The sequence below is a fragment of the Oncorhynchus nerka genome, linkage group LG13 (genome assembly GCF_034236695.1).
Source record: "Oncorhynchus nerka isolate Pitt River linkage group LG13, Oner_Uvic_2.0, whole genome shotgun sequence".
NCBI lineage: Eukaryota > Metazoa > Chordata > Actinopteri > Salmoniformes > Salmonidae > Oncorhynchus > Oncorhynchus nerka.
Window position 1 is genome coordinate 90,826,812 of NC_088408.1, and position 24,493 is coordinate 90,851,304.

Sequence of the window (24,493 nt, forward strand, 5' to 3'; positions counted from 1 at the left end):
TTGTTCAAGGTGGGCTCTGCACAGCGCTCTGTCTGTCTCTCTCTCTCTCTGTACCTTTTGTTCAAGGTGGGCTCTGCACAGCGCTCTCTCTGTCTCTCTCTCTCTCTGTACCTTTTGTTCAAGGTGGGCTCTGCGCTGCTCTCTCTCTCTGTACCTTTTGTTCAAGGTGGGCTCTGCACAGCGCTCTCTCTGTCTCTCTCTCTCTCTCTGTACCTTTTGTTCAAGGTGGGCTCTGCACAGCGCTCTCTGTCTCTCTCTCTCTCTCTGTACCTTTTGTTCAAGGTGGGCTCTGCACAGCTCTCTCTGTCTCTCTCTCTCTCTGTACCTTTTGTTCAAGGTGGGCTCTGCACAGCGCTCTCTCTGTCTCTCTCTCTCTCTCTCTGTACCTTTTGTTCAAGGTGGGCTCTGCACAGCGCTCTCTCTGTCTCTCTCTCTCTCTGTACCTTTTGTTCAAGGTGGGCTCTGCGCAGCTCTCTCTCTCTCTGTACCTTTTGTTCAAGGTGGGCTCTGCGCTGCTCTCTCTCTCTGTACCTTTTGTTCAAGGTGGGCTCTGCACAGCTCTCTCTCTCTCTGTACCTTTTGTTCAAGGTTGGGCTCTGCGCAGCTCTCTCTCTCTCTGTACCTTTTGTTCAAGGTGGGCTCTGCACAGGTCTCTCTCTCTGTACCTTTTGTTCAAGGTGGGCTCTGCACAGCGCTCTGTCTGTCTCTCTCTCTCTCTCTGTACCTTTTGTTCAAGGTGGGCTCTGCGCAGCTCTCTCTCTCTCTCTGTACCTTTTGTTCAAGGTGGGCTCTGCGCAGCTCTCTCTCAGTCTCTCTCTCTGTACCTTTTGTTCGAGGTGGGCTCTGCACAGCTCTCTCTCTGTACCTTTTGTTCAAGGTGGGCTCTGCACAGCGCTCTGTCTGTCTCTCTCTCTCTCGCTGTACCTTTTGTTCAAGGTGGGCTCTGCACAGCGCTCTGTCTGTCTCTCTCTCTCTCTCTGTACCTTTTGTTCAAGGTGGGCTCTGCACAGCGCTCTGTCTGTCTCTCTCTCTCTCTCTGTACCTTTTGTTCAAGGTGGGCTCTGCGCAGCTCTCTCTCTGTCTCTCTCTCTCTCTGTACCTTTTGTTCAAGGTGGGCTCTGCACAGCGCTCTGTCTGTCTCTCTCTCTCTCTCTGTACCTTTTGTTCAAGGTGGGCTCTGCGCAGCTCTCTCTCCGTCTCTCTCTCTGTACCTTTTGTTCGAGGTGGGCTCTGCACAGCTCTCTCTCTGTACCTTTTGTTCAAGGTGGGCTCTGCACAGCGCTCTGTCTGTCTCTCTCTCTCTCGCTGTACCTTTTGTTCAAGGTGGGCTCTGCACAGCGCTCTGTCTGTCTCTCTCTCTCTCTCTCTGTACCTTTTGTTCAAGGTGGGCTCTGCACAGCGCTCTGTCTGTCTCTCTCTCTCTCTCTGTACCTTTTGTTCAAGGTGGGCTCTGCGCAGCTCTCTCTCTGTCTCTCTCTCTCTCTGTACCTTTTGTTCAAGGTGGGCTCTGCACAGCGCTCTGTCTGTCTCTCTCTCTCTCTCTCTCTGTACCTTTTGTTCAAGGTGGGCTCTGCACAGCGCTCTGTCTGTCTCTCTCTCTCTCTCTCTGTACCTTTTGTTCAAGGTGGGCTCTGCACAGCGCTCTCTCTGTCTCTCTCTCTGTACCTTTTGTTCAAGGTGGGCTCTGCACAGCGTTCTGTCTGTCTCTCTCTCTCTGTAACTTTTGTTCAAGTTGGGCTCTGCACAGCTCTCTGTCTGTCTCTCTCTGTACCTTTTGTTCAAGGTGGGCTCTGCACAGCGCTCTCTCTGTCTCTCTCTCTCTCTCTGTACCTTTTGTTCAAGGTGGGCTCTGCACAGCACTCTGTCTGTCTCTCTCTCTCTCTGTACCTTTTGTTCAAGGTGGGCTCTGCACAGCGCTCTCTCTCTCTCTCTGTACCTTTTGTTCAAGGTGGGCTCTGCACAGCGCTCTGTCTCTCTCTCTCTCTGTACCTTTTGTTCAAGGTGGGCTCTGCACAGCTCTCTGTCTGTCTCTCTCTCTCGCTGTACCTTTTGTTCAAGGTGGGCTCTGCACAGCGCTCTGTCTGTCTCTCTCTGTACCTTTTGTTCAAGGTGGGCTCTGCACAGCGCTCTGTCTGTCTCTCTCTCTCTCTGTACCTTTTGTTCAAGGTGGGCTCTGCACAGCGCTCTGTCTGTCTCTCTCTCTCTCTGTACCTTTTGTTCAAGTTGGGCTCTGCACAGCTCTCTGTCTCTGTCTCTCTCTGTACCTTTTGTTCAAGGTGGGCTCTGCACAGCGCTCTGTCTGTCTCTCTCTCTCTCTGTACCTTTTGTTCAAGGTGGGCTCTGCACAGCGCTCTCTCTGTCTCTGTCTCTCTCTGTACCTTTTGTTCGAGGTGGGCTCTGCACAGCGCTCTCTCTGTCTCTCTCTGTACCTTTTGTTCGAGGTGGGCTCTGCACAGCGCTCTCTCTGTCTCTGTCTCTCTCTGTACCTTTTGTTCGAGGTGGGCTTTGCACAGCTCTCTGTCTGTCTCTGTCTCTCTCTGTACCTTTTGTTCAAGGTGGGCTCTGCGCAGCACTCTCTCTGTCTCTGTCTCTCTCTGTACCTTTTGTTCAAGGTGGGCTCTGCACAGCGCTCTCTCTGTCTCTGTCTTTCTCTGTACCTTTTGTTCGAGGTGGGCTCTGCACAGCGCTCTCTCTGTCTCTCTCTCTCTCTGTACCTTTTGTTCGAGGTGGGCTCTGCACAGCGCTCTCTCTGTCTCTCTCTGTACCTTTTGTTCGAGGTGGGCTCTGCGAAGCGACACCTTGTGCTCCAGCTTCTGCTGTTCTCTGTCATGCTGGGCCTCGGTCTGCATCTTGATCTTACTCTGGTAGGCATTCAGCAGCTCCATCTCCTGCTGCAGCTGCTGCCTCAGAGCCTGGCACTCTGCTTCCTGGGCCTCGTCCAGACGCAGCTGAGAGGCAAGAGGAATAAAGAGATAGACCACAATAGAGAGATAGGAATAAACAGACCCCAAGAGAGAGAAATGAGGAGTGATGGAACAGAAGTGAAGATAGGAGGAGTGATGGAACAGAAGAGGAGATAGGAGGAAGTGAAGGAACAGAAGAGGAGATAGGAGGAAGTGAAGGAACAGAAGAGGAGATAGGAGGAAGTGATGGAACAGAAGAGGAGATAGGAGGAATTGATGGAACAGAAGAGGAGATAGGAGGAGTGATGGAACAGAAGAGGAGATAGGAGGAAGTGATGGAACAGAAGAGAAGATAGGAGGAGTGATGGAACAGAAGAGGAGATAGGAGGAAGTGATGGAACAGAAGAGGAGATAGGAGGAAGTGATGGAACAGAAGAGGATATAGGAGGAAGTGATGGAACAGAAGAGGAGATAGGAGGAAGTGATGGAACAGAAGAGGAGATAGGAGGAGATATGGGAATAACAGAAGCAGATTTACAAACTCCTACAATGACCAACATCTCCTACGGCTTGGGGACAAAATTATACAATTCTCCTATGGAACTATTCTTTCATTTTCATGTGCTATATTAGTATTAGATAAGATCTTTAACATGTATATGAATCTTTGAGATTGATATAAAGAAATCCTCATCATAACACCCGTCCTCCATTTTAAGGCGACTCACCGCCTGCGATGCCATCATCTCGTTGATGCTCTGTTCATACTGCTCGGCCAGGATGGCCAGCTTCCTGGTCTGCTCCTCCTTCAGGGCCTTGAGGACCACCTTGTGCTCGCTCTTGGGCGTCACCTCCATCTGGTGGTGTCTCAGGGCCTTGTACTGACGCGTCTGGACCTTACACGTGTCCTGGAACTGTTTCTTAATCTGCAGCTCCATGGCCTGGTGGAAATGGAGAGGACATTGGAACTACCACTGAGAATTTCCCCTTTTTCAGGACTGCCTTTACTAGCTGCACCCTAACCCTCACATTTAGGTTCATATCATCCACTACCTGGTTACATCAGAGCATTTTCCTTGAGAACACCTAATGTAGCTACCAATGCAGCCTAAAGTAGCTACCAATGCAGCCTAAAGTAGCTACCAATGCAGCCTAATGTAGCTACCAATGCAGCCTAAAGTAGCTACCAATGCAGCCTAATGTAGCTACCAATGCAGCCATCACATTCCCAGGGATCCATTCACTAGCTAGCTGCACCTGGCGTAGCCGTCACCTTAAGGTTCTTGGGCTGCTGCCGTAGCTCCAGAACGTGCTTGCGGCGGAGCTCTCTCTCGCGCCGGTTGTTGTATTCTATCTGGTTCTCCAGTTCTGTCTGGTGCTGCAGGCGGATCAGGTCCATGCGCAGCTTCTGAAGGGTTTTCAGCTGACGATGCTCCAGCTCCTGGGTGGACTCGTCCTGTCTGATCAGCATGGCATGCTCCATCTCCTTCTGGGTCTTCTTCTTGTTCAGCTCCTGGAGAGAGAGAGACATGGGGAGGGAGAGATAGAGAGAAGGAGGGATAGATGGGGGAGATAGGAATTATCATGGCCATCCAATGATTAAAACATTGCTTTTATATGGACACTGGATGATGAGAACCTACTGCCATTTGGTCAGGAGCTGATCAGTATCTTGTGGTGTCGTTTTATTGACATTACCGACCTACCTACCTAGCCCCCCACCATTGTTGCCTTGCTTATACTTTCCACGAGATGGGAAGCCACTTTTTGGTGTTTTCCACGAAACATCAGAAAAAAACGTTATTGGTCAAAGAACACTACGTTTTGATCATTATTTTTCATGTTACAGAAGCCATTCGAGGACAACATTGACCCTGGGAATGTTATGGATAAGCAGTTGGACATGTGATTTTTCACTGCACACAACTTCAGACTGAACTTGAACTAAAATGTGTGTCTATATATACAAGATACTGTACATCCCAGTCATTCTTCACACAATGTCACCCAGTCCGCCTGGCCTCTCGTTTGAAATGGCTATCTGTACATCTATACAATATCCAGTACCTCTCGTATCTGCTCCTGTTCCAACGCATGCCTCTTGATCATGACTTTGCGTTTGAAGCCTCTGCAGTTCCTGTCGTAGAAGACCCTCTGTTGGCTCAGAACCTGGGCCTCCTCCTCAGCCTGGCTGTGTTGCAGGTTCTCCTTGTGCTTGGACAGGCGCTCCTGCTTCTCCTTCTTAGTGGTGTGGTAGTCTTCATTCATCTCCTGGAAGATGGGAAGAGAGACAGACGAGATTTTTACAGATATATAACGGTACGTGATATACATGTTCTCCTGTCTGATGGTCAGGTGTGCAGCAGATCCTCTTATTATCTAAAGATATATAGGGTCCTCTAGAGCCATGTATCTAGAGAGTTGGGCTGAAACCAATGAGGTTTCTGCATTATGATGCATTTACATAACACTTCAACATTCTATGACAGGCATATTAGCTCCACATTAACAGTACAGGTTGCGATAAAGAGGTCAATAGAATGCACACCATGGAGGATAGAAGGACGCTGGATTGGCGCACATTCAACAAATCTGATCTAACAAAGCGGACATTCGTCAAAACCGTCATGATTGATGTATTGTAACAGGTCTACCATGTGGTTACTAAAATCTGATTTGGATATATGTAGCAGATCTCACTGCATTACATTTAGAAGTCGTCCCTTTTCAGATGAAGAAGCGACTGCTAAATGCAGTCTCTCCCGTTCATGTACATGTAAACTGGTAGCGTAGCTAGCATTAGGAAATCGATGGTGGTAGTCAGTCGTTTTTAACAAATGCAGTCTCTCCTGTTCATGTACATGTAAACTGGTAGCGTAGCTAGCATTAGGAAATCGATGGTGGTAGTCAGTCGTTTTTAACAAATGCAGTCTCTCCTGTTCATGTACATGTAAACTGGTAGCGTAGCTAGCATTAGGAAATCGATGGAGGTAGTCAGTCGTTTTTAACAAATGCAGTCTCTCCTGTTCATGTACATGTAAACTGGTAGCGTAGCTAGCATTAGGAAATCGATGGTGGTAGTCAGTCGTTTTTAACAAATGCAGTCTCTCCTGTTCATGTACATGTAAACTGGTAGCGTAGCTAGCATTAGGAAATCGATGGTGGTAGTCAGTCGTTTTTAACAAATGCAGTCTCTCCTGTTCATGTACATGTAAACTGGTAGCGTAGCTAGCATTAGGAAATCGATGGTGGTAGTCAGTCGTTTTTAACAAATGCAGTCTCTCCTGTTCATGTACATGTAAACTGGTAGCGTAGCTAGCATTAGGAAATCGATGGTGGTAGTCAGTCGTTTTTAACAAATGCAGTCTCTCCTGTTCATGTACATGTAAACTGGTAGCGTAGCTAGCATTAGGAAATCGATGGTGGTAGTCAGTCGTTTTTAACAAATGCAGTCTCTCCTGTTCATGTACATGTAAACTGGTAGCGTAGCTAGCATTAGGAAATCGATGGTGGTAGTCAGTCGTTTTTAACAAATGCAGTCTCTCCTGTTCATGTACATGTAAACTGGTAGCGTAGCTAGCATTAGGAAATCGATGGTGGTAGTCAGTCGTTTTTAACAAATGCAGTCTCTCCCGTTCATGTACATGTAAACTGGTAGAGTAGCTAGCATTAGGAAATCGATGGTGGTAGTCAGTCGTTTTTAACAAATGCAGTCTCTCCTGTTCATGTACATGTAAACTGGTAGCGTAGCTAGCATTAGGAAATCGATGGAGGTAGTCAGTCGTTTTTAACAAATACAGTCTCTCCTGTTCATGTACATGTAAACTGGTAGCGTAGCTAGCATTAGGAAATCGATGGAGGTAGTCAGTCGTTTTTAACAAATGCAGTCTCTCCTGTTCATGTACATGTAAACTGGTAGCGTAGCTAGCATTAGGAAATTGATGGTGGTAGTCAGTCGTTTTTAACAAATGCAGTCTCTCCTGTTCATGTACATGTAAACTGGTAGCGTACCTAGCATTAGGAAATCGATGGTGGTAGCCAGTCATTTTTAACAAATGCAGTCTCTCCTGTTCATGTACATGTAAACTGGTAGCGTAGCTAGCATTAGGAAATCGATGGTGGTAGCCAGTCGTTTTTAACTAATGCAGTTTCTCCTGTTCATGTACATGTAAACTGGTAGCGTAGCTAGCATTAGGAAATCGATGGTGGTAGTCAGTCGTTTTTAACAAATGCAGTCTCTCCTGTTCATGTACATGTAAACTGGTAGCGTAGCTAGCATTAGGAAATCGATGGTGGTAGCCAGTCATTTTTAACAAATGCAGTCTCTCCTGTTCATGTACATGTAAACTGGTAGCGTAGCTAGCATTAGGAAATCGATGGTGGTAGTCAGTCGTTTTTTAACAAATGCAGTCTCTCCTGTTCATGTACATGTAAACTGGTAGCGTAGCTAGCATTAGGAAATCGATGGTGGTAGTCAGCTTGTATCACAGTGTAAATTTGCTGTCCCCTCAAAATAACTCAACACAGAAGCCATTAATGTCTAAACCGATGGCAGTGTATTGACTGCATTGTTTGAATGGAATGTTGGCATATTGGCAGTTAATTTGAGAAGAAAAAACAAATTATTCCTCTAAAAATGGCTGGCTAGCGATCAAACAAACATTCTTCAAATTCATTATTTTACACAATATCTTATCACCGGACTGGAAAACCATGGTTGACCAACTCCCTGACCAAAATGGCTGACCTTTATCCCATCATAAGAAGGTTCATGTCCATTATCGTATTCGAATTCCTAATTCTATGATTTAAACAATGCTATGTAACTGAATGTCTAGAATCAGAGCAATGTCTATTAACTGAGATGGCCTAGTTCTGTTCACAACAATGGATCCAGTTCTGAGAAACAGTGCATCAAGGTTGTTAGAAACACAATGTGTGTGTGTGTAGTGAGTGTGAGGAGTGACTCAGCTCCTCCTCAGTGAAATGAAAATGCACGATGATCAAACATACTGTACTTGTGTATGTTTGTGTGTGTGTGTGTGTGCGTGTATTCTTAGGATGGTTGATTCCACCCATCGCAATACATAGTAGATGTGTCATGGGTGCTGAGATTATTCCTACTGTAGAGGCATTTATACGAGGGTACAGTACTGTACTAGCTAGCTAGAGGACAAAGTGTTGCATTGCGACCTCTAATCTTTCCTTGCAGCGCTTGTACTAAGGATCGATTCAACTCAGTTCAATACAGAGCATATAAGGGGGAATAAAGGACCTCTTTCATCTTCTCCTTGCAGAGCTTGTACTGCTTCTTCTGATTATCTAGGAAGGTGGTGAGCTCCTTCTTCTGCTGGGACACGATCTGCTGCTGGAACTTCTTCTCATCTGATGACATTATCTTCATCTGAGGGGAAATGAGAGAGAGGGAGACAGAGGGGGGGTCAGGGGGGCAGTGAGTGTAATGTTTACTGTTCATTTTCACTGTTTATTTCACTTTTCTTTATTATCTAGTTCACTTGCTTTGGCAATGTTAACATATGTTTCCCATGACAATAAAGCCCTCAAATTGAATTGAGAGACAGGAGGGGTGGAGGGAGAGAGAGGAGTAGGGAGAGAGAGAGAGAGAGGGGTGGGGGGAGAGAGGCACAGATAATATTTAGCTATGAAGGGGCCTTGTATGGGAGAGAGGCACACAGGGAGAAAACAACAAGCTACCGGTCTGTTATTGGTGTCAGTATTGTTAGAGTATGGTGCATTCTGAAACTATTTAAAAATATATAAAAAAATGTAACCTTTATTTAACTAGGCAAGTCAGTTAAGAACAAATTCTTATTTTCAATGACAGCCTATGAACAGTGGGTTTAACTGCCTGTTCAGGGGCAGAACGACAGATACCTTGTACCTTGTCAGCTTGGGGGTTTGAACTGGCAACCTTCCGGTTACTAGTCCAACGCTCTAAACACTAGGCTACCCTGCCGCCCCAACTATTCAGACCCCTTCACTTTTCCCACATTTTGTTACGTTACAGCCTTATTCTAAATTTGCAAATGTATAAAAAAATAAAGAACAGAAATACCTAGTATTCAGATCCTATGCTATGAGACTCGGAAATGAACTCAGGTGCATTCTGTTTCCATTGATCATCCTTGAGGTGTTTCTACAACCTGATTGGATTCCACCTGTGGTAAATTCAGTTGATTGGGCATGATATGCTAAAGGCACACACCTGTCTATATAAAGGTCCAACAGTTGACAGTGCATGTCAGAGCAAAAACCAAGCCATGAGGTCAAAGGAATTGTCCGTAGAGATCTGAGATAGGATTGTGTTGAGGCACAGATCTGGAGAAGGGCCCTAAAACATTTCTGCAGCATTGAAAGTCCCCTAGAACACAGTGGCCTCCATCATTCTTAAATGGAAGAAGTTTGGAACGATCAAGACTCTTCCTAGAACTGGTTGCCAGGCCAAAATGAGCAATTGGGGGAGAAGGGCACCGCTCATCACCTGGCCAATACCATCCCTACGGTAAAGCATGGTGGCAGCATCATGCTGTTGGGATGTTTTTCAGTGGCAGGGACTGGGAGATTAGTCAGGATCGAAGGAAAGACGAATGGAGCAAAGTACAGAGAGATCCTTGATGAAAACCTGCTCCAAAACACTCAGGACCTCAGACTGGGGCGAAGGTTAACCTTCCAACAGGACAACGACCCTAAGCACACAGCCTAGGACAAGTCTTCGGGACAAGTTTCTGAATGTTCTTTAGTGGCCCAGCCAGAGCCTGCACTTGAACCCGACCGAACATCTCTGGAGACCTGAAAATAGCTGTGCAGCGACGCTCCCCATCCAACATGACAGAGCTTGAGAGGATCTGCAGAGAAGAATGAGAAACTCCCCAAATAAAGATGTGCCAAGCTTGTAGTGTCATATCCAAGAAGACTCGAGGCTGTAATTGCTGCCAAAGGTGCTTCAACAAAGTATTGAGTAAAGGGTCTGAATACTTATGTAAATGTTTTGCTTAGTCATTCTCGAGTCCTGTGTGTAGATTAATGAGGGAAAAAAACAATATAATCTATTTATGAATAAGGCTGTAACGTAACGAAATGTGTAAAAAATGAAGGGGTCTCAATACTTTCCGAATGTACTGTAAACTAACACCATTAACAGACAGGTAGCTTGCTAGTGGGCGTGATAGTGGACATGTTAGTGGACGTGCTAGTGGACGTGCTAGTGGTAGTGGACGTGCTAGTGGTAGTGGACGTGTTAGTGGTAGTGGACGTGTTAGTGGACGTGCTAGTGGACGTGTTAGTGGTAGTGGACGTGTTAGTGGTAGTGGACGTGTTAGTGGTAGTGGACGTGCTAGTGGTAGTGGACGTGTTAGTGGACGTGTTAGTGGACATGCTAGTGGACGTGTTAGTGGACGTGCTAGTGGACATGCTAGTGGACATGTTAGTGGACGTGCTAGTGGACGTGTTAGTGGACGTGTTAGTGGTAGTGGACGTGTTAGTGGACATGCTAGTGGACGTGCTAGTGGACGTGCTAGTGGACATGTTAGTGGACGTGCTAGTGGACATGTTAGTGGACGTGCTAGTGGACATGCTAGTGGACGTGCTAGTGGACGTGCTAGTGGACGTGTTAGTGGTAGTGGACGTGTTAGTGGTAGTGGACGTGTTAGTGGACGTGTTAGTGCTAGTGGACGTGTTAGTGCTAGTGGACGTGTTAGTGGATGTGCTAGTGGTAGTGGACGTGCTAGTGAATGTGGACGTGCTAGTGGACGTGTTAGTGGACGTGTTAGTGCTAGTGGACGCGCTAGTGGACGTGCTAGTGCTAGTGACGTGTTAGTGCTAGTGGACGTGCTAGTGGACGTGCTAGTGGACGTGTTAGTGGACGTGCTAGTGTACGTGCTAGTGGACGTGTTATTGGACGTGCTAGTGGACGTGCTAGTGGACAACCTAGTGGATTAGTTTGTGTTAGTGGACGTGCTAGTGGACATGTTAGTGGAAATGCTAGTGGACGTGCTAGTGGACGTGTTAGTGGACGTGCCAGTGGACATGCTAGTGAACGTGTTAGTGGACGTGCTAGTGGACGTGCTAGTGGACATGTTAGTGGACATGCTAGTGGACGTGTTAGTGGACATGCTAGTGGACATGTTAGTGTTAGTGGACATGCTAGTGGATGTGTTAGTGGACATGCTAGTGGACGTGCTAGTGGACGTGTTAGTGGACATGCTAGTGGACGTGCCAGTGGACGTGTTAGTGGACGTGCTAGTGGACGTGCCAGTGGACGTGCTAGTGGACGTGCTAGTGGAAATGCTAGTGGACATGTTAGTGGACATGCTAGTGGACGTGCTAGTGGACGTGCTAGTGGACGTGCTAGTGGACGTGCTAGTGGACATGCTAGTGGACGTGCTAGTGGACGTGCCAGTGGATGTGTTAGTGGACGTGCTAGTGGACGTGCTAGTGGACGTGCTAGTGGACGTGTTAGTGGACGTGCCAGTGGACGTCAAGGAGGGAATGTGGACCATGGAGGTTAATCTGCATAGTTACAGATGAACTGTTGTGGTTTTTAACAGCTTCTTGACATTGGGTGGCAGCAATGCCTAACCCATAACATGAACAAGGGATCGTTTCCCTCTCCCCAGACACCTCCTTTGATTGGACAGTAATGGCACTTCTCCAGGACAGGAAAAGACAGGACCCCCCCCCCCAGACCCACCTCTTTTTCACAGTGGATGGTGTGTCTTTTGGCCAGTTTCTCTAGCTCTATATAGGCATTGTTGGCCTGAGTCTCCACCTCCTTCTGCAACTTCAGTCTGTGTTCGTCCATCTCTGCCTTCAGCTTGTTCTCTAGAGCGATCAGCTGCTTCTGGTGCTGCCGTCTCATCCGTTTATAACCTGACATCTGCTCCCGCAGCTCATTCTCCTGCTCGTGCTGATGGATCTGCTTGGTTACCTGTGGGGGGGATTCAATCAATCAACCAACTAATCGCAAAGGTAGATAGGACAACTGAGGTCATAGGTTAAACAGTATGGGATACACAAAGGCACTCAATCTCAATGACAAAAATCTGTCCTCTCTAATTCTATTGCCCTTCATCTGCAATGATTGGAAAGGAGGGAGGAGTAGATCAACATTAGAAAGGAGGGAGGAGTAGATCAACATTAGCAACGAGGGAGGAGTAGATCCAACATTAGCCAGGAGGGAGGAGTAGATCCAACATTAGCAAGGAGGGAGGAGTAGATCCAACATTAGCAAGGAGGGAGGAGTAGATCCAACATTAGCAAGGAGGGAGGAGTAGATCCAACATTAGCAAGGAGGGAGGAGTAGATCCAACATTAGAAAAGAGGGAGGAGTAGATCCAACATTAGAAAAGAGGGAGGAGTAGATCAACATTAGAAAGGAGGGAGGAGAAGATCCAACATTAGAAAGGAGGGAGGAGTAGATCAACATTAGAAAGGAGGGAGGAGTAGATCCAACACTAGAAAAGAGGGAGGAGTAGATCCAACATTAGAAAGGAGGGAGGAGTAGATCCAACATTAGCAAGGAGGGAGGAGTAGATCCAACATTAGAAAGGAGGGAGGAGTAGATCAACATTAGAAAGGAGGGAGGAGTAGATCCAACATTAGCAAGGAGGGAGGATTAGATCCAACATTAGCAAGGAGGGAGGAGTAGATCAACATTAGAAAGGAGGGAGGAGTAGATCCAATATAAGAAAGGAGGGAGGAGTAGATCAACATTAGAAAGGAGGGAGGAGTAGATCAACATTAGAAAGGAGGGAGGAGTAGATCAACATTATAAAGGAGGGAGGAGTAGATCAACATTAGCAAGGAGGGAGGAGTAGATCAACATTAGAAAGGAGGGAGGAGTAGATCAACATTAGAAAGGAGGGAGGAGTAGATCAACATTAGCAAGGAGGGAGGAGTAGATCCAACATTAGAAAGGAGGGAGGAGTAGATCAACATTAGCAAGGAGGGAGGAGTAGATCAACATTAGAAAGGAGGGAGGAGTAGATCAACATTAGAAAGCAGGGAGGAGTAGATCCAACATTATAAAGGAGGGAGGAGTAGATCAACATTATAAAGGAGGGAGGAGTAGATCAACATTAGAAAGGAGGGAGGAGTAGATCAACATTATAAAGGAGGGAGGAGTAGATCAACATTAGCAAGGAGGGAGGAGTAGATCCAACATTAGAAAGGAGGGAGGAGTAGATCCAACATTAGAAAGGAGGGAGGAGTAGATCAACATTAGCAAGGAGGGAGGAGTAGATCAACATTAGAAAGGAGGGAGGAGTAGATCCAACATTATAAAGGAGGGAGGAGTAGATCCAACATTATAAAGGAGGGAGGAGTAGATCAACATTAGTAAGGAGGGAGGAGTAGATCCAACAGAAAGGAGGGAGGAGTAGATCCAACATTAGAAAGGAGGGAGGAGTAGATCAACATTAGCAAGGAGGGAGGAGTAGATCAACATTAGTAAGGAGGGAGGAGTAGATCCAACAGAAAGGAGGGAGGAGTAGATCCAACATTAGAAAGGAGGGAGGAGTAGATCAACATTAGCAAGGAGGGAGGAGTAGATCAACATTATAAAGGAGGGAGGAGTAGATCAACATTAGCAAGGAGGGAGGAGTAGATCCAACATTAGAAAGGAGGGAGGAGTAGATCAACATTAGCAAGGAGGGAGGAGTAGATCAACATTATAAAGGAGGGAGGAGTAGATCAACATTAGCAAGGAGGGAGGAGTAGATCAACATTAGAAAGGAGGGAGGAGTAGATCCAACATTATAAAGGAGGGAGGAGTAGATCCAACATTAGTAAGGAGGGAGGAGTAGATCCAACAGAAAGGAGGGAGGATTAGATCAACAATATAAAGGAGGGAGGAGTAGATCAACATTAGAAAGGAGGGAGGAGTAGATCAACATTAGAAAGGAGGGAGGAGTAGATCAACATTATAAAGGAGGGAGGAGTAGATCCAACATTAGAAAAGAGGGAGGAGTAGATCAACATTAGAAAGGAGGGAGGAGTAGATCCAACATTAGCAAGGAGGGAGGAGTAGATCCAACATTAGAAAGGAGGGAGGAGTAGATCAACATTAGAAAGGAGGGAGGAGTAGATCCAACATTAGCAAGGAGGGAGGAGTAGATCCAACATTAGCAAGGAGGGAGGAGTAGATCCAACATTAGCAAGGAGGGAGAAGTAGATCCAACATTAGCAAGGAGGGAGGAGTAGATCCAACATTAGAAAGGAGGGAGGAGTAGATCAACATTAGAAAGGAGGGAGGAGTAGATCCAACATTAGCAAGGAGGGAGGAGTAGATCAACATTATAAAGGAGGGAGGAGTAGATCAACATTAGCAAGGAGGGAGGAGTAGATCAACATTATAAAGGAGGGAGGAGTAGATCAACATTAGCAAGGAGGGAGGAGTAGATCAACATTAGAAAGGAGGGAGGAGTAGATCCAACATTATAAAGGAGGGAGGAGTAGATCCAACATTATAAAGGAGGGAGGAGTAGATCAACATTAGTAAGGAGGGAGGAGTAGATCCAACAGAAAGGAGGGAGGATTAGATCAACAATATAAAGGAGGGAGGAGTAGATCAACATTAGAAAGGAGGGAGGAGTAGATCAACATTAGAAAGGAGGGAGGAGTAGATCAACATTATAAAGGAGGGAGGAGTAGATCCAACATTAGAAAAGAGGGAGGAGTAGATCAACATTAGAAAGGAGGGAGGAGTAGATCCAACATTAGCAAGGAGGGAGGAGTAGATCCAACATTAGAAAGGAGGGAGGAGTAGATCAACATTAGAAAGGAGGGAGGAGTAGATCCAACATTAGCAAGGAGGGAGGAGTAGATCCAACATTAGCAAGGAGGGAGGAGTAGATCCAACATTAGCAAGGAGGGAGAAGTAGATCCAACATTAGCAAGGAGGGAGGAGTAGATCAACATTAGAAAGGAGGGAGGAGTAGATCCAACATTAGAAAGGAAGGAGGAGTAGATCCAACATTATAAAGGAGGGAGGAGTAGATTCAACATTAGAAAGGAGGGAGGAGTAGATCCAACATTAGCAAGGAGGGAGGAGTAGATCAACATTATAAAGGAGGGAGGAGTAGATCCAACATTAGAAAGGAGGGAGGAGTAGATCCAATATAAGAAAGGAGGGAGAATTAGATCCAACACTAGAAAAGAGGGAGGAGTAGATCCAACATTAGAAAAGAGGGAGGAGTAGATCAACATTAGAAAGGAGGGAGGAGTAGATCCAACATTAGCAAGGAGGGAGGAGTAGATCCAACATTAGAAAGGAGGGAGGAGTAGATCAACATTAGAAAGGAGGGAGGAGTAGATCCAACATTAGCAAGGAGGGAGGAGTAGATCCAACATTAGCAAGGAGGGAGGAGTAGATCAACATTAGAAAGGAGGGAGGAGTAGATCAACATTAGAAAGGAGGGAGGAGTAGATCAACATTAGAAAGGAGGGAGGAGTAGATCCAACATTAGAAAGGAGGGAGGAGTAGATAAACATTAGAAAGGAGGGAGGAGTAGATCAACATTAGAAAGGAGGGAGGAGTAGATCCAACATTAGAAAGGAGGGAGGAGTAGATCAACATTAGAAAGGAGGGAGGAGTAGATCCAACATTATAAAGGAGGGAGGAGTAGATCCAACATTAGCAAGGAGGGAGGAGTAGATCAACATTATAAAGGAGGGAGGAGTAGATCCAACATTAGCAAGGAGGGAGGAGTAGATCCAACATTAGCAAGGAGGGAGGAGTAGATCCAACATTAGCAAGGAGGGAGGAGTAGATCCAACATTAGCAAGGAGGGAGGAGTAGATCCAACATTAGAAAGGAGGGAGGAGTAGATCCAACATTAGCAAGGAGGGAGGAGTAGATCCAACATTAGCAAGGAGGGAGGAGTAGATCCAACATTAGAAAAAAGGGAGGAGTAGATCCAACATTATAAAGGAGGGAGGAGTAGATCAACATTAGCAAGGAGGGAGGAGTAGATCCAACATTAGAAAGGCGGGAGGAGTAGATCAACATTAGAAAGGAGGGAGGAGTAGATCCAACATTAGAAAGGAGGGAGGATTAGATCCAACACTAGAAAAGAGGGAGGAGTAGATCCAACATTAAAAAAGAGGGAGGAGTAGATCCAACATTAGCAAGGAGGGAGGAGTAGATCCAACATTAGCAAGGAGGGAGGAGTAGATCCAACATTAGCAAGGAGGGAGGAGTAGATCCAACATTAGCAAGGAGGGAGGAGTAGATCCAACATTAGAAAGGAGGGAGGAGTATATCCAACATTAGCAAGGAGGGAGGAGTAGATCAACATTAGAAAGGAGGGAGGAGTAGATCAACATTAGCAAGGAGGGAGGAGTAGATCCAACATTAGCAAGGAGGGAGGAGTAGATCAACATTAGAAAGGAGGGAGGAGTAGATCAACATTAGAAAGGAGGGAGGGAGATCAACATTAGAAAGGAGGGAGGAGTAGATCAACATTAGAAAGGAAAGTAGATCAACATTAGAAAGGAGGGAGGAGTAGATCAACATTAGAAAGGAGGGAGGAGTAGATCAACATTAGAAAGGAGGGAGGAGTAGATCAACATTAGCAAGGAGGGAGGAGTAGATCCAACATTAGCAAGGAGGGAGGAGTAGATCAACATTAGAAAGGAGGGAGGAGTAGATCCAACATTATAAAGGAGGGAGGAGTAGATCAACATTAGTAAGGAGGGAGGAGTAGATCCAACAGAAAGGAGGGAGGATTAGATCAACAATATAAAGGAGGGAGGAGTAGATCAACATTAGAAAGGAGGGAGGAGTAGATCAACATTAGAAAGGAGGGAGGAGTAGATCAACATTATAAAGGAGGGAGGAGTAGATCCAACATTAGAAAAGAGGGAGGAGTAGATCAACATTAGAAAGGAGGGAGGAGTAGATCCAACATTAGCAAGGAGGGAGGAGTAGATCCAACATTAGAAAGGAGGGAGGAGTAGATCAACATTAGAAAGGAGGGAGGAGTAGATCCAACATTAGCAAGGAGGGAGGAGTAGATCCAACATTAGCAAGGAGGGAGGAGTAGATCCAACATTAGCAAGGAGGGAGAAGTAGATCCAACATTAGCAAGGAGGAGGAGTAGATCCAACATTAGAAAGGAGGGAGGAGTAGATCAACATTAGAAAGGAGGGAGGAGTAGATCCAACATTAGCAAGGAGGGAGGAGTAGATCAACATTATTAGATCAACATTAGCAAGGAGGGAGGAGTAGATCAACATTATAAAGGAGGGAGGAGTAGATCAACATTAGCAAGGAGGGAGGAGTAGATCAACATTAGAAAGGAGGGAGGAGTAGATCCAACATTAGCAAGGAGGGAGGAGTAGATCCAACATTAGCAAGGAGGGAGGAGTAGATCCAACATTAGAAAAAAGGGAGGAGTAGATCCAACATTATAAAGGAGGGAGGAGTAGATCAACATTAGCAAGGAGGGAGGAGTAGATCCAACATTAGAAAGGCGGGAGGAGTAGATCAACATTAGAAAGGAGGGAGGAGTAGATCCAACATTAGAAAGGAGGGAGGATTAGATCCAACACTAGAAAAGAGGGAGGAGTAGATCCAACATTAAAAAAGAGGGAGGAGTAGATCCAACATTAGCAAGGAGGGAGGAGTAGATCCAACATTAGCAAGGAGGGAGGAGTAGATCCAACATTAGCAAGGAGGGAGGAGTAGATCCAACATTAGCAAGGAGGGAGGAGTAGATCAACATTAGAAAGGAGGGAGGAGTAGATCAACATTAGCAAGGAGGGAGGAGTAGATCCAACATTAGCAAGGAGGGAGGAGTAGATCAACATTAGAAAGGAGGGAGGAGTAGATCAACATTAGAAAGGAGGGAGGAGTAGATCAACATTAGAAAGGAGGGAGGAGTAGATCAACATTAGAAAGGAGGGAGGAGTAGATCAACATTAGCAAGGAGGGAGGAGTAGATCCAACATTAGCAAGGAGGGAGGAGTAGATCAACATTAGAAAGGAGGGAGGAGTAGATCAACATTAGCAAGGAGGGAGGAGTAGATCCAACATTAGCAAGGTGGGAGGAGTAGATCAACATTATAAAGGAGGGAGGAGTAGATCCAACATTAGCAAGGAGGGAGGAGTAGATCAACATTAGAAAGGAGGGAGGAGTAGATCCAACATTAGCAAGGAGGGAGGAGTAGATCCAACATTAGCAAGGAGGGAGGAGTAGATCCAACATTAGAAAGGAGGGAGGAGTATATCCAACATTAGCAAGGAGGGAGGAGTAGATCAACATTAGAAAGGAGGGAGGAGTAGATCAACATTAGCAAGGAGGGAGGAGTAGATCCAACATTAGCAAGGAGGGAGGAGTAGATCCAACATTAGAAAGGAGAGAGGAGTAGATCAACATTAGAAAGGAGAGAGAAGTAGATCCAACATTAGAAAGGCGGGAGGAGTAGATCAACATTAGAAAGGAAGGAGGAGTAGATCCAACATTAGCAAGGAGGGAGGAGTAGATCCAACATTATAAAGGAGGGAGGAGTAGATCAACATTAGCAAGGAGGGAGGAGTAGATCCAACATTAGAAAGGCGGAGGAGTAGATCAACATTAGAAAGGAGGGAGGAGTAGATCCAACATTAGAAAGGAGGGAGGATTAGATCCAACACTAGAAAAGAGGGAGGAGTAGATCCAACATTAGAAAAGAGGGAGGAGTAGATCAACATTAGAAAGGAGGGAGGAGTAGATCCAACATTAGCAAGGAGGGAGGAGTAGATCCAACATTAGCAAGGAGGGAGGAGTAGATCCAACATTAGCAAGGAGGGAGGAGTAGATCCAACATTAGCAAGGAGGGAGGAGTAGATCCAACATTAGAAAGGAGGGAGGAGTATATCCAACATTAGCAAGGAGGGAGGAGTAGATCAACATTAGAAAGGAGGGAGGAGTAGATCAACATTAGAAAGGAGGGAGGAGTAGATCAACATTAGAAAGGAGGGAGGAGTAGATCAACATTAGAAAGGAGGGAGGAGTAGATCAACATTAGCAAGGAGGGAGGAGTAGATCCAACATTAGCAAGGAGGGAGGAGTAGATCAACATTAGAAAGGAGGGAGGAGTAGATCAACATTAGCAAGGAGGGAGGAGTAGATCCAACATTAGCAAGGTGGGAGGAGTAGATCAACATTATAAAGGAGGGAGGAGTAGATCCAACATTAGCAAGGAGGGAGGAGTAGATCAACATTAGAAAGGAGGGAGGAGTAGATCCAACATTAGCAAGGAGGGAGGAGTAGATCAACATTAGCAAGGAGGGAGGAGTAGATCCAACATTAGAAAGGAAGGAGGAGTAGATCCAACATTAGAAAGGAGGGAGGAGTAGATCCAACATTATAAAGGAGGGAGGAGTAGATCAACATTAGAAAGGAGGAGATACAATAATTGTCTTCTATATCTTCCAAAATACCCTGTTCATACAGATCTAATTTAAATCCAATCAATGTAGATTGACTTCATGAGTGGACTATGATGTAATGTGATTTACATTGGTTAGGTCAGCCAAAGTCAAGTCACGTTTGTCCAAGTCACATCATAAAGAGTCAAGATAACAAACAAACCAAACCTGACAAAAGGGATTATCCAGATCCCCATAGTAGTCCCTCATCTTCTCATAACTCATTTTCTTAAGCCCAAGCATCATGGCAACGTTCATGTTCAACAACCGTGCGAGCACCCAGAAACCATGTGTGGCATATCCTACACCCGAACCCCTCAGCTCAGCTTTACCCAGACAAGCAACAAACCCACTGGTTGGTTAACGTTGAGACAAACGTCTTTGGAGAAATTCAGTGGCTGTGGGCTACCCCCGGGGCAGCTTCACCGGGGCAGCTACACCGGGGCAGGCGTGTGAACTGTGAATGAGGGAGGGAGCGGACTCCATTGGCAGGCAGAACAGAGGGGGCTCTTTTGGGGACCGAGCAGCCTGCGTTCAGCAGGTGGGTCACATGAAAGCCTCTTTGAGAGAGGGAGAGAAGGAGGCAGAAAGAGAGAAGTAGAGAGAGGGTGAGAGAGAGATCCCTCCTAATTGAGTCAGAAAGGAAGATAGAGAAGGGGCTGAGAAAGGGGAGCGATAGGGAGAGAAAGAGAGAGAGATAAGTAGAGAAAGGGTGAAAGAGAGATTCCCTCCTAAACTATCTGAATCAATACCTCCACTGTGATGCAGGGACAATCCTAATCACTTGCTTTCACCTTGCTGCCATCACAGGCCAAGTCACGTCATGTGATCGCCATTCACAGGCTGGACTCAAAGAAGGGTAATACGATCCAGGGGGGGGGGACACTTCCAGGTCAAAGGTTAAGATTTATTTGATTGTGAGGACATTTTTGATTTGTTTAGTTGACCTTTCGCCAGGTAAGCTACTCGGCCAATGACCTGGTTGATCAAGGGAGCCTTGATGTGTGTTTTGAATAAAAGTATTATTTATTTTCAACATGTGTTATACACTCAATGTACAAAACATTAGAAACACCTTCCTAATATTGAGTTGCACCCTCTTTTGCCCTCAGCACAGACAACATTTGTTGGGGACTACAAGGTGTCAACAGGGATGATGGCCCATGTAGACTCCAATTTGGCTGGATGTCCTTTTGGTGGTGGACCATTCTTGATACACACGGGAAACTGTTGAGCGTGAAAAACCCAACAGCGTTGCAGTTCTTGACCCAAACTGGTGAGCCTGGCACCTACCCCGTTCAAAGGCACTTAATATTTTGTCTTGCCTTATTCACCCTTTGAATGGCACACATACAAACTCCATGTCTGTTGTCTCAAGTCTTAAAAATCCTTATTTTACCTGTCTTCTCCCCTTCATCTACACTGATTGAAGCAGATTTAACAAGTGACATCAATAAGGGATCATAGCTTTCACCTGCATCAGATGACCTGGCCTCCACAATCACCCGACCTCAACCCAATTGAGATGGTTTGGGATGAGTTTGACTGCAGAGTGAAGGAAAAGCAGCCAACAAGTGCTCATCATATGTGGGAACTCCTTCAAGACTGTTGGAAAAGCATCCCAGTTGAAACTGGTTGAGAGAATGCCAAGAGTGTGCAAAGCTGTCATCAAGGCAAAGGGTGGCGCTTTTTGAAGAATCTCAAATATATATATATATATTATTTTTAAACACTTTTTTGGCTACTACATGATTCCATATGTGTTATTTCATAGTTTTGATGTCTTCACTATTATTCTACAATGTAGAAAATAGTAAAAATAAAGAAAAACCCTGGAATGATTAAGTGTGTCCAAACTTTTGACTGGTACTGTATGTGGACTAAAACAAAAGCTACATATCTTAGAAGGACATAGAAGTGTTAACTTTTTTGTACCCCTCCGTCCCTCTCCCAGTCAGGCTGACCTGTATTAACCCCATTCATCCCTCTCTCCTCCAGATGAGGCTCACCATCCCTCTCTTCGCTTTCTCCCCTTTCCTCTTAACTGATATCTAACACTTCATTCAGTGAGATCAGACATAGTGCACCTCTCTTCTCTCCCGCTCTCTCTCCTTGAGTCACATTCCTCTCCTTCTCTCTCCTTAATTCACATTCCTCTCCTTCTCTCTCCTTCTGTCACATTCCTCTCCTTCAGTCACATTCCTCTCCTCTCTCTCCTTCAGTCACATTCCTCTCCTTCAGTCACATTCCTCTCCTCTCTCTCCTTCAGTCACATTCCTCTCCTCTCTCTCCTTCAGTCACATTCCTCTCCTCCAGTCACATTCCTCTCCTCCAGTCACATTCCTCTCCTTCAGTCACATTCCTCTACTTCAGTCACATTCCTCTCCCCCCTCCTTCAGTCACATTCCTCTCCTTCAGTCACATTCCTCTCCTTCAGTCACATTCCTCTACTTCAGTCACATTCCTCTCCCCCTCCTTCAGTCACATTCCTCTCCTCTCTCTCCTTCAGTCACATTCCTCTACTTCAGTCACATTCCCCTCCTCCTCTCTCTCCTTCAGTCACATTCCTCTCCTCTCTCTCCTTCAGTCACATTCATCTACTTCAGTCACATTCCCCTCCTTCTCTCTCTCCTTCAGTCACATTCCCCTCCTTCTCTCTCTCCTTCAGTCACATTCCTCTCCTCTCTCTCCTTCAGTCACATTCTTCTCCTTCAGTCACATTCCTCTCCTTCAGTCACATTCCTCTCCCCTCTACTTCAGTCACATTCCTCTCCCCTCCTTCAGTCACATTCCTCTCCCCCCTCCTTCAGTCACATTCCTCCCCCTCCTTCAGTCACATTCCTCTCCTTCAGTCACATTCCTCTCCTTCACATTCCTCTCCTTCAGTCACATTCCTCTACTTCAGTCACATTCCTCTCCCCCCTCCTTCAGTCACATTCCTCTCCCCCCTCCTTCAGTCACATTCCTCTCCTTCAGTCACATTCCTCTCCTTCAGTCACATTCCTCTACTTCAGTCACATTCCTCTCCCCCCTCCTTCAGTCACATTCCTCTCCTCTCTCTCCTTCAGTCACATTCCTCTACTTCAGTCACATTCCTCTCCTCTCTCTCCTTCAGTCACATTCCCCTCCTATCTCTCCTTCAGTCACATTCCTCTCCTCTCTCTCCTTCAGTCACATTCCTCTACTTCAGTCACATTCCCCTCCTTCTCTCTCTCCTTCAGTCACATTCCTCCCCTCTCTCTCCTTTAGTCACATTCCTCTCCTCTCTCTCCTTCAGTCACATTCCTCTCCTTCAGTCACATTCCTCTCCTTCAGTCAACATTCCTCTCCTCTCTCTCCTTTAGTCACATTCCTCTCCTCTCTCTCCTTCAGTCACATTCCTCTCCTCCCTCTCTCTCCTTTAGTCACATTCCTCTCCTCTCTCTCCTTCAGTCACATTCCCTTCCTTCTCTCTCTCCTTTAGTCACATTCCTCTCCTCTCTCTCCTTCAGTCACATTCCTCTCCTCCCTCTCCTTTAGTCACATTCCTCTCCTCTCTCTCCTTCAGTCACATTCCCCTCCTTCTCCCTCTCCTTCAGTCACATTCCTCTCCTCCCTCTCCTTCAGTCACATTCCCCTCCTTCTCCTTCAGTCACATTCCTCTCCTCCCTCTCCTTCAGTTACATTCCTCTCCTCTCTCTCCTTCAGTCACATTCCTCTCCTTCAGTCACATTCCTCTACTTCAGTCACATTCCCCTCCTTCTCTCTCTCCTTCAGTCACATTCTCTCCTCCCTCTCCTTCAGTCACATTCCCCTCCTTCTCTCTCTCCTTCAGTCACATTCCTCTCCTCCCTCTCCTTCAGTCACATTCCCCTCCTTCTCTCTCTCCTTCAGTCACATTCCTCTCCTTCAGTCACATTCCTCTCCTTCAGTCACATTCCTCTACTTCAGTCACATTCCCCTCCTTCTTTCTCTCCTTCAGTCACATTCCTCTCCTCCCTCTCCTTCAGTCACATTCCCCTCCTTCTCTCTCTCCTTCAGTCACATTCCTCTCCTTCTCTGTACTTCATTCTTATTCCTCTCTGCCTACTTGACTGGCTCTCTTGTCCATCTGTCTGTCTGTTTGTTAATCTGTCTATGCTCTCACGTTCTTTTCCTTTAGTCTCCCTCCATTGTGTGTATGTTTTTCTCCTCTCTGTCCATCCCATTTATTTTCTCCCTCCCTCTACATTGTCATTCCCCCCCATCTACATTGTCACCCCCTCTACATTGTCATCCCCCCACTACATTGTCATCACCCCCCCACATTGTCACCCCCTACATTGTCACCCCCCTCCCCTCTACCTGTTCTTTCCAGTCTGAGCAGTGCCGGGTCCATCAGGGGACATGTGCCCGCCTCACGGCGGCAGAAAGCGATGATGTCATCGACTCATTGCAGCAGCAACAGACTCCACACTGTCTGAATGCAACTTATACCTACTGCAGTGGGGAATCAACACCACAATACCCTGCCTCATAAAACAACAACCACGTGAACAACCAATTCACTTAACCAATTCATTTGATTAACAGTCAGAGCGCTGATTTCACACTATTTCTAAAATATCAAATAAACACTACCTATGGCAGTCAGAACCAAGTATCCAGTAAACCAAGTGTCCAGAACCAGAACACAGTAAACCCCAGTCAGTAAATCTAGTAAATCCATTGAATCCAGTGGGAGGAGACAGACAGTCCATAGACACCATTGAATCCAGTGGGAGGAGACAGACAGACCATAGACACCATTGAATCCAGTGGGAGGAGACAGACAGACCATAGAGACCATAGACACCATTGAATCCAGTGGGAGGAGACAGACAGACCATAGAGACCATAGACACCATTGAATGCAGTGGGAGGAGACAGACAGTCCATAGACACCATTGAATCCAGTGGGAGGAGACAGACAGACCATAGAGACCATAGACACCATTGAATCCAGTGGGAGGAGACAGACAGTCCATAGACACCATTGAATCCAGTGGGAGGAGACAGACAGACCATAGAGACCATAGACACCATTGAATCCAGTGGGAGGAGACAGACAGACCATAGACACCATTGCAACTGACTGACTGCTTACTGGAGCCTTGTATCCATGACAACATACATGGAGAAAGAAAGAGCGAGATAGAGA

The 24,493-nt window shown here is 46.1% G+C and overlaps 1 protein-coding gene across 1 annotated transcript in view; it reads right to left on the reverse strand.

Annotated features, from left to right (window-relative positions):
* The window catches only part of LOC115117088 (serine/threonine-protein kinase TAO3-like), an 82,686-nt gene that overhangs the window by 19,305 nt on the left and 38,888 nt on the right, over nt 1–24,493 (reverse strand). The window contains exons 13-18 of the mRNA XM_065026820.1: nt 11,614–11,850; nt 8,179–8,307; nt 4,971–5,174; nt 4,177–4,416; nt 3,632–3,844; nt 2,766–2,948 (exon numbers count right to left, since the gene is read on the reverse strand). Coding sequence (XP_064882892.1) covers nt 2,766–2,948; nt 3,632–3,844; nt 4,177–4,416; nt 4,971–5,174; nt 8,179–8,307; nt 11,614–11,850 — 1,206 coding nt within the window. The remainder of the gene's footprint in view (nt 1–2,765; nt 2,949–3,631; nt 3,845–4,176; nt 4,417–4,970; nt 5,175–8,178; nt 8,308–11,613; nt 11,851–24,493) is intronic.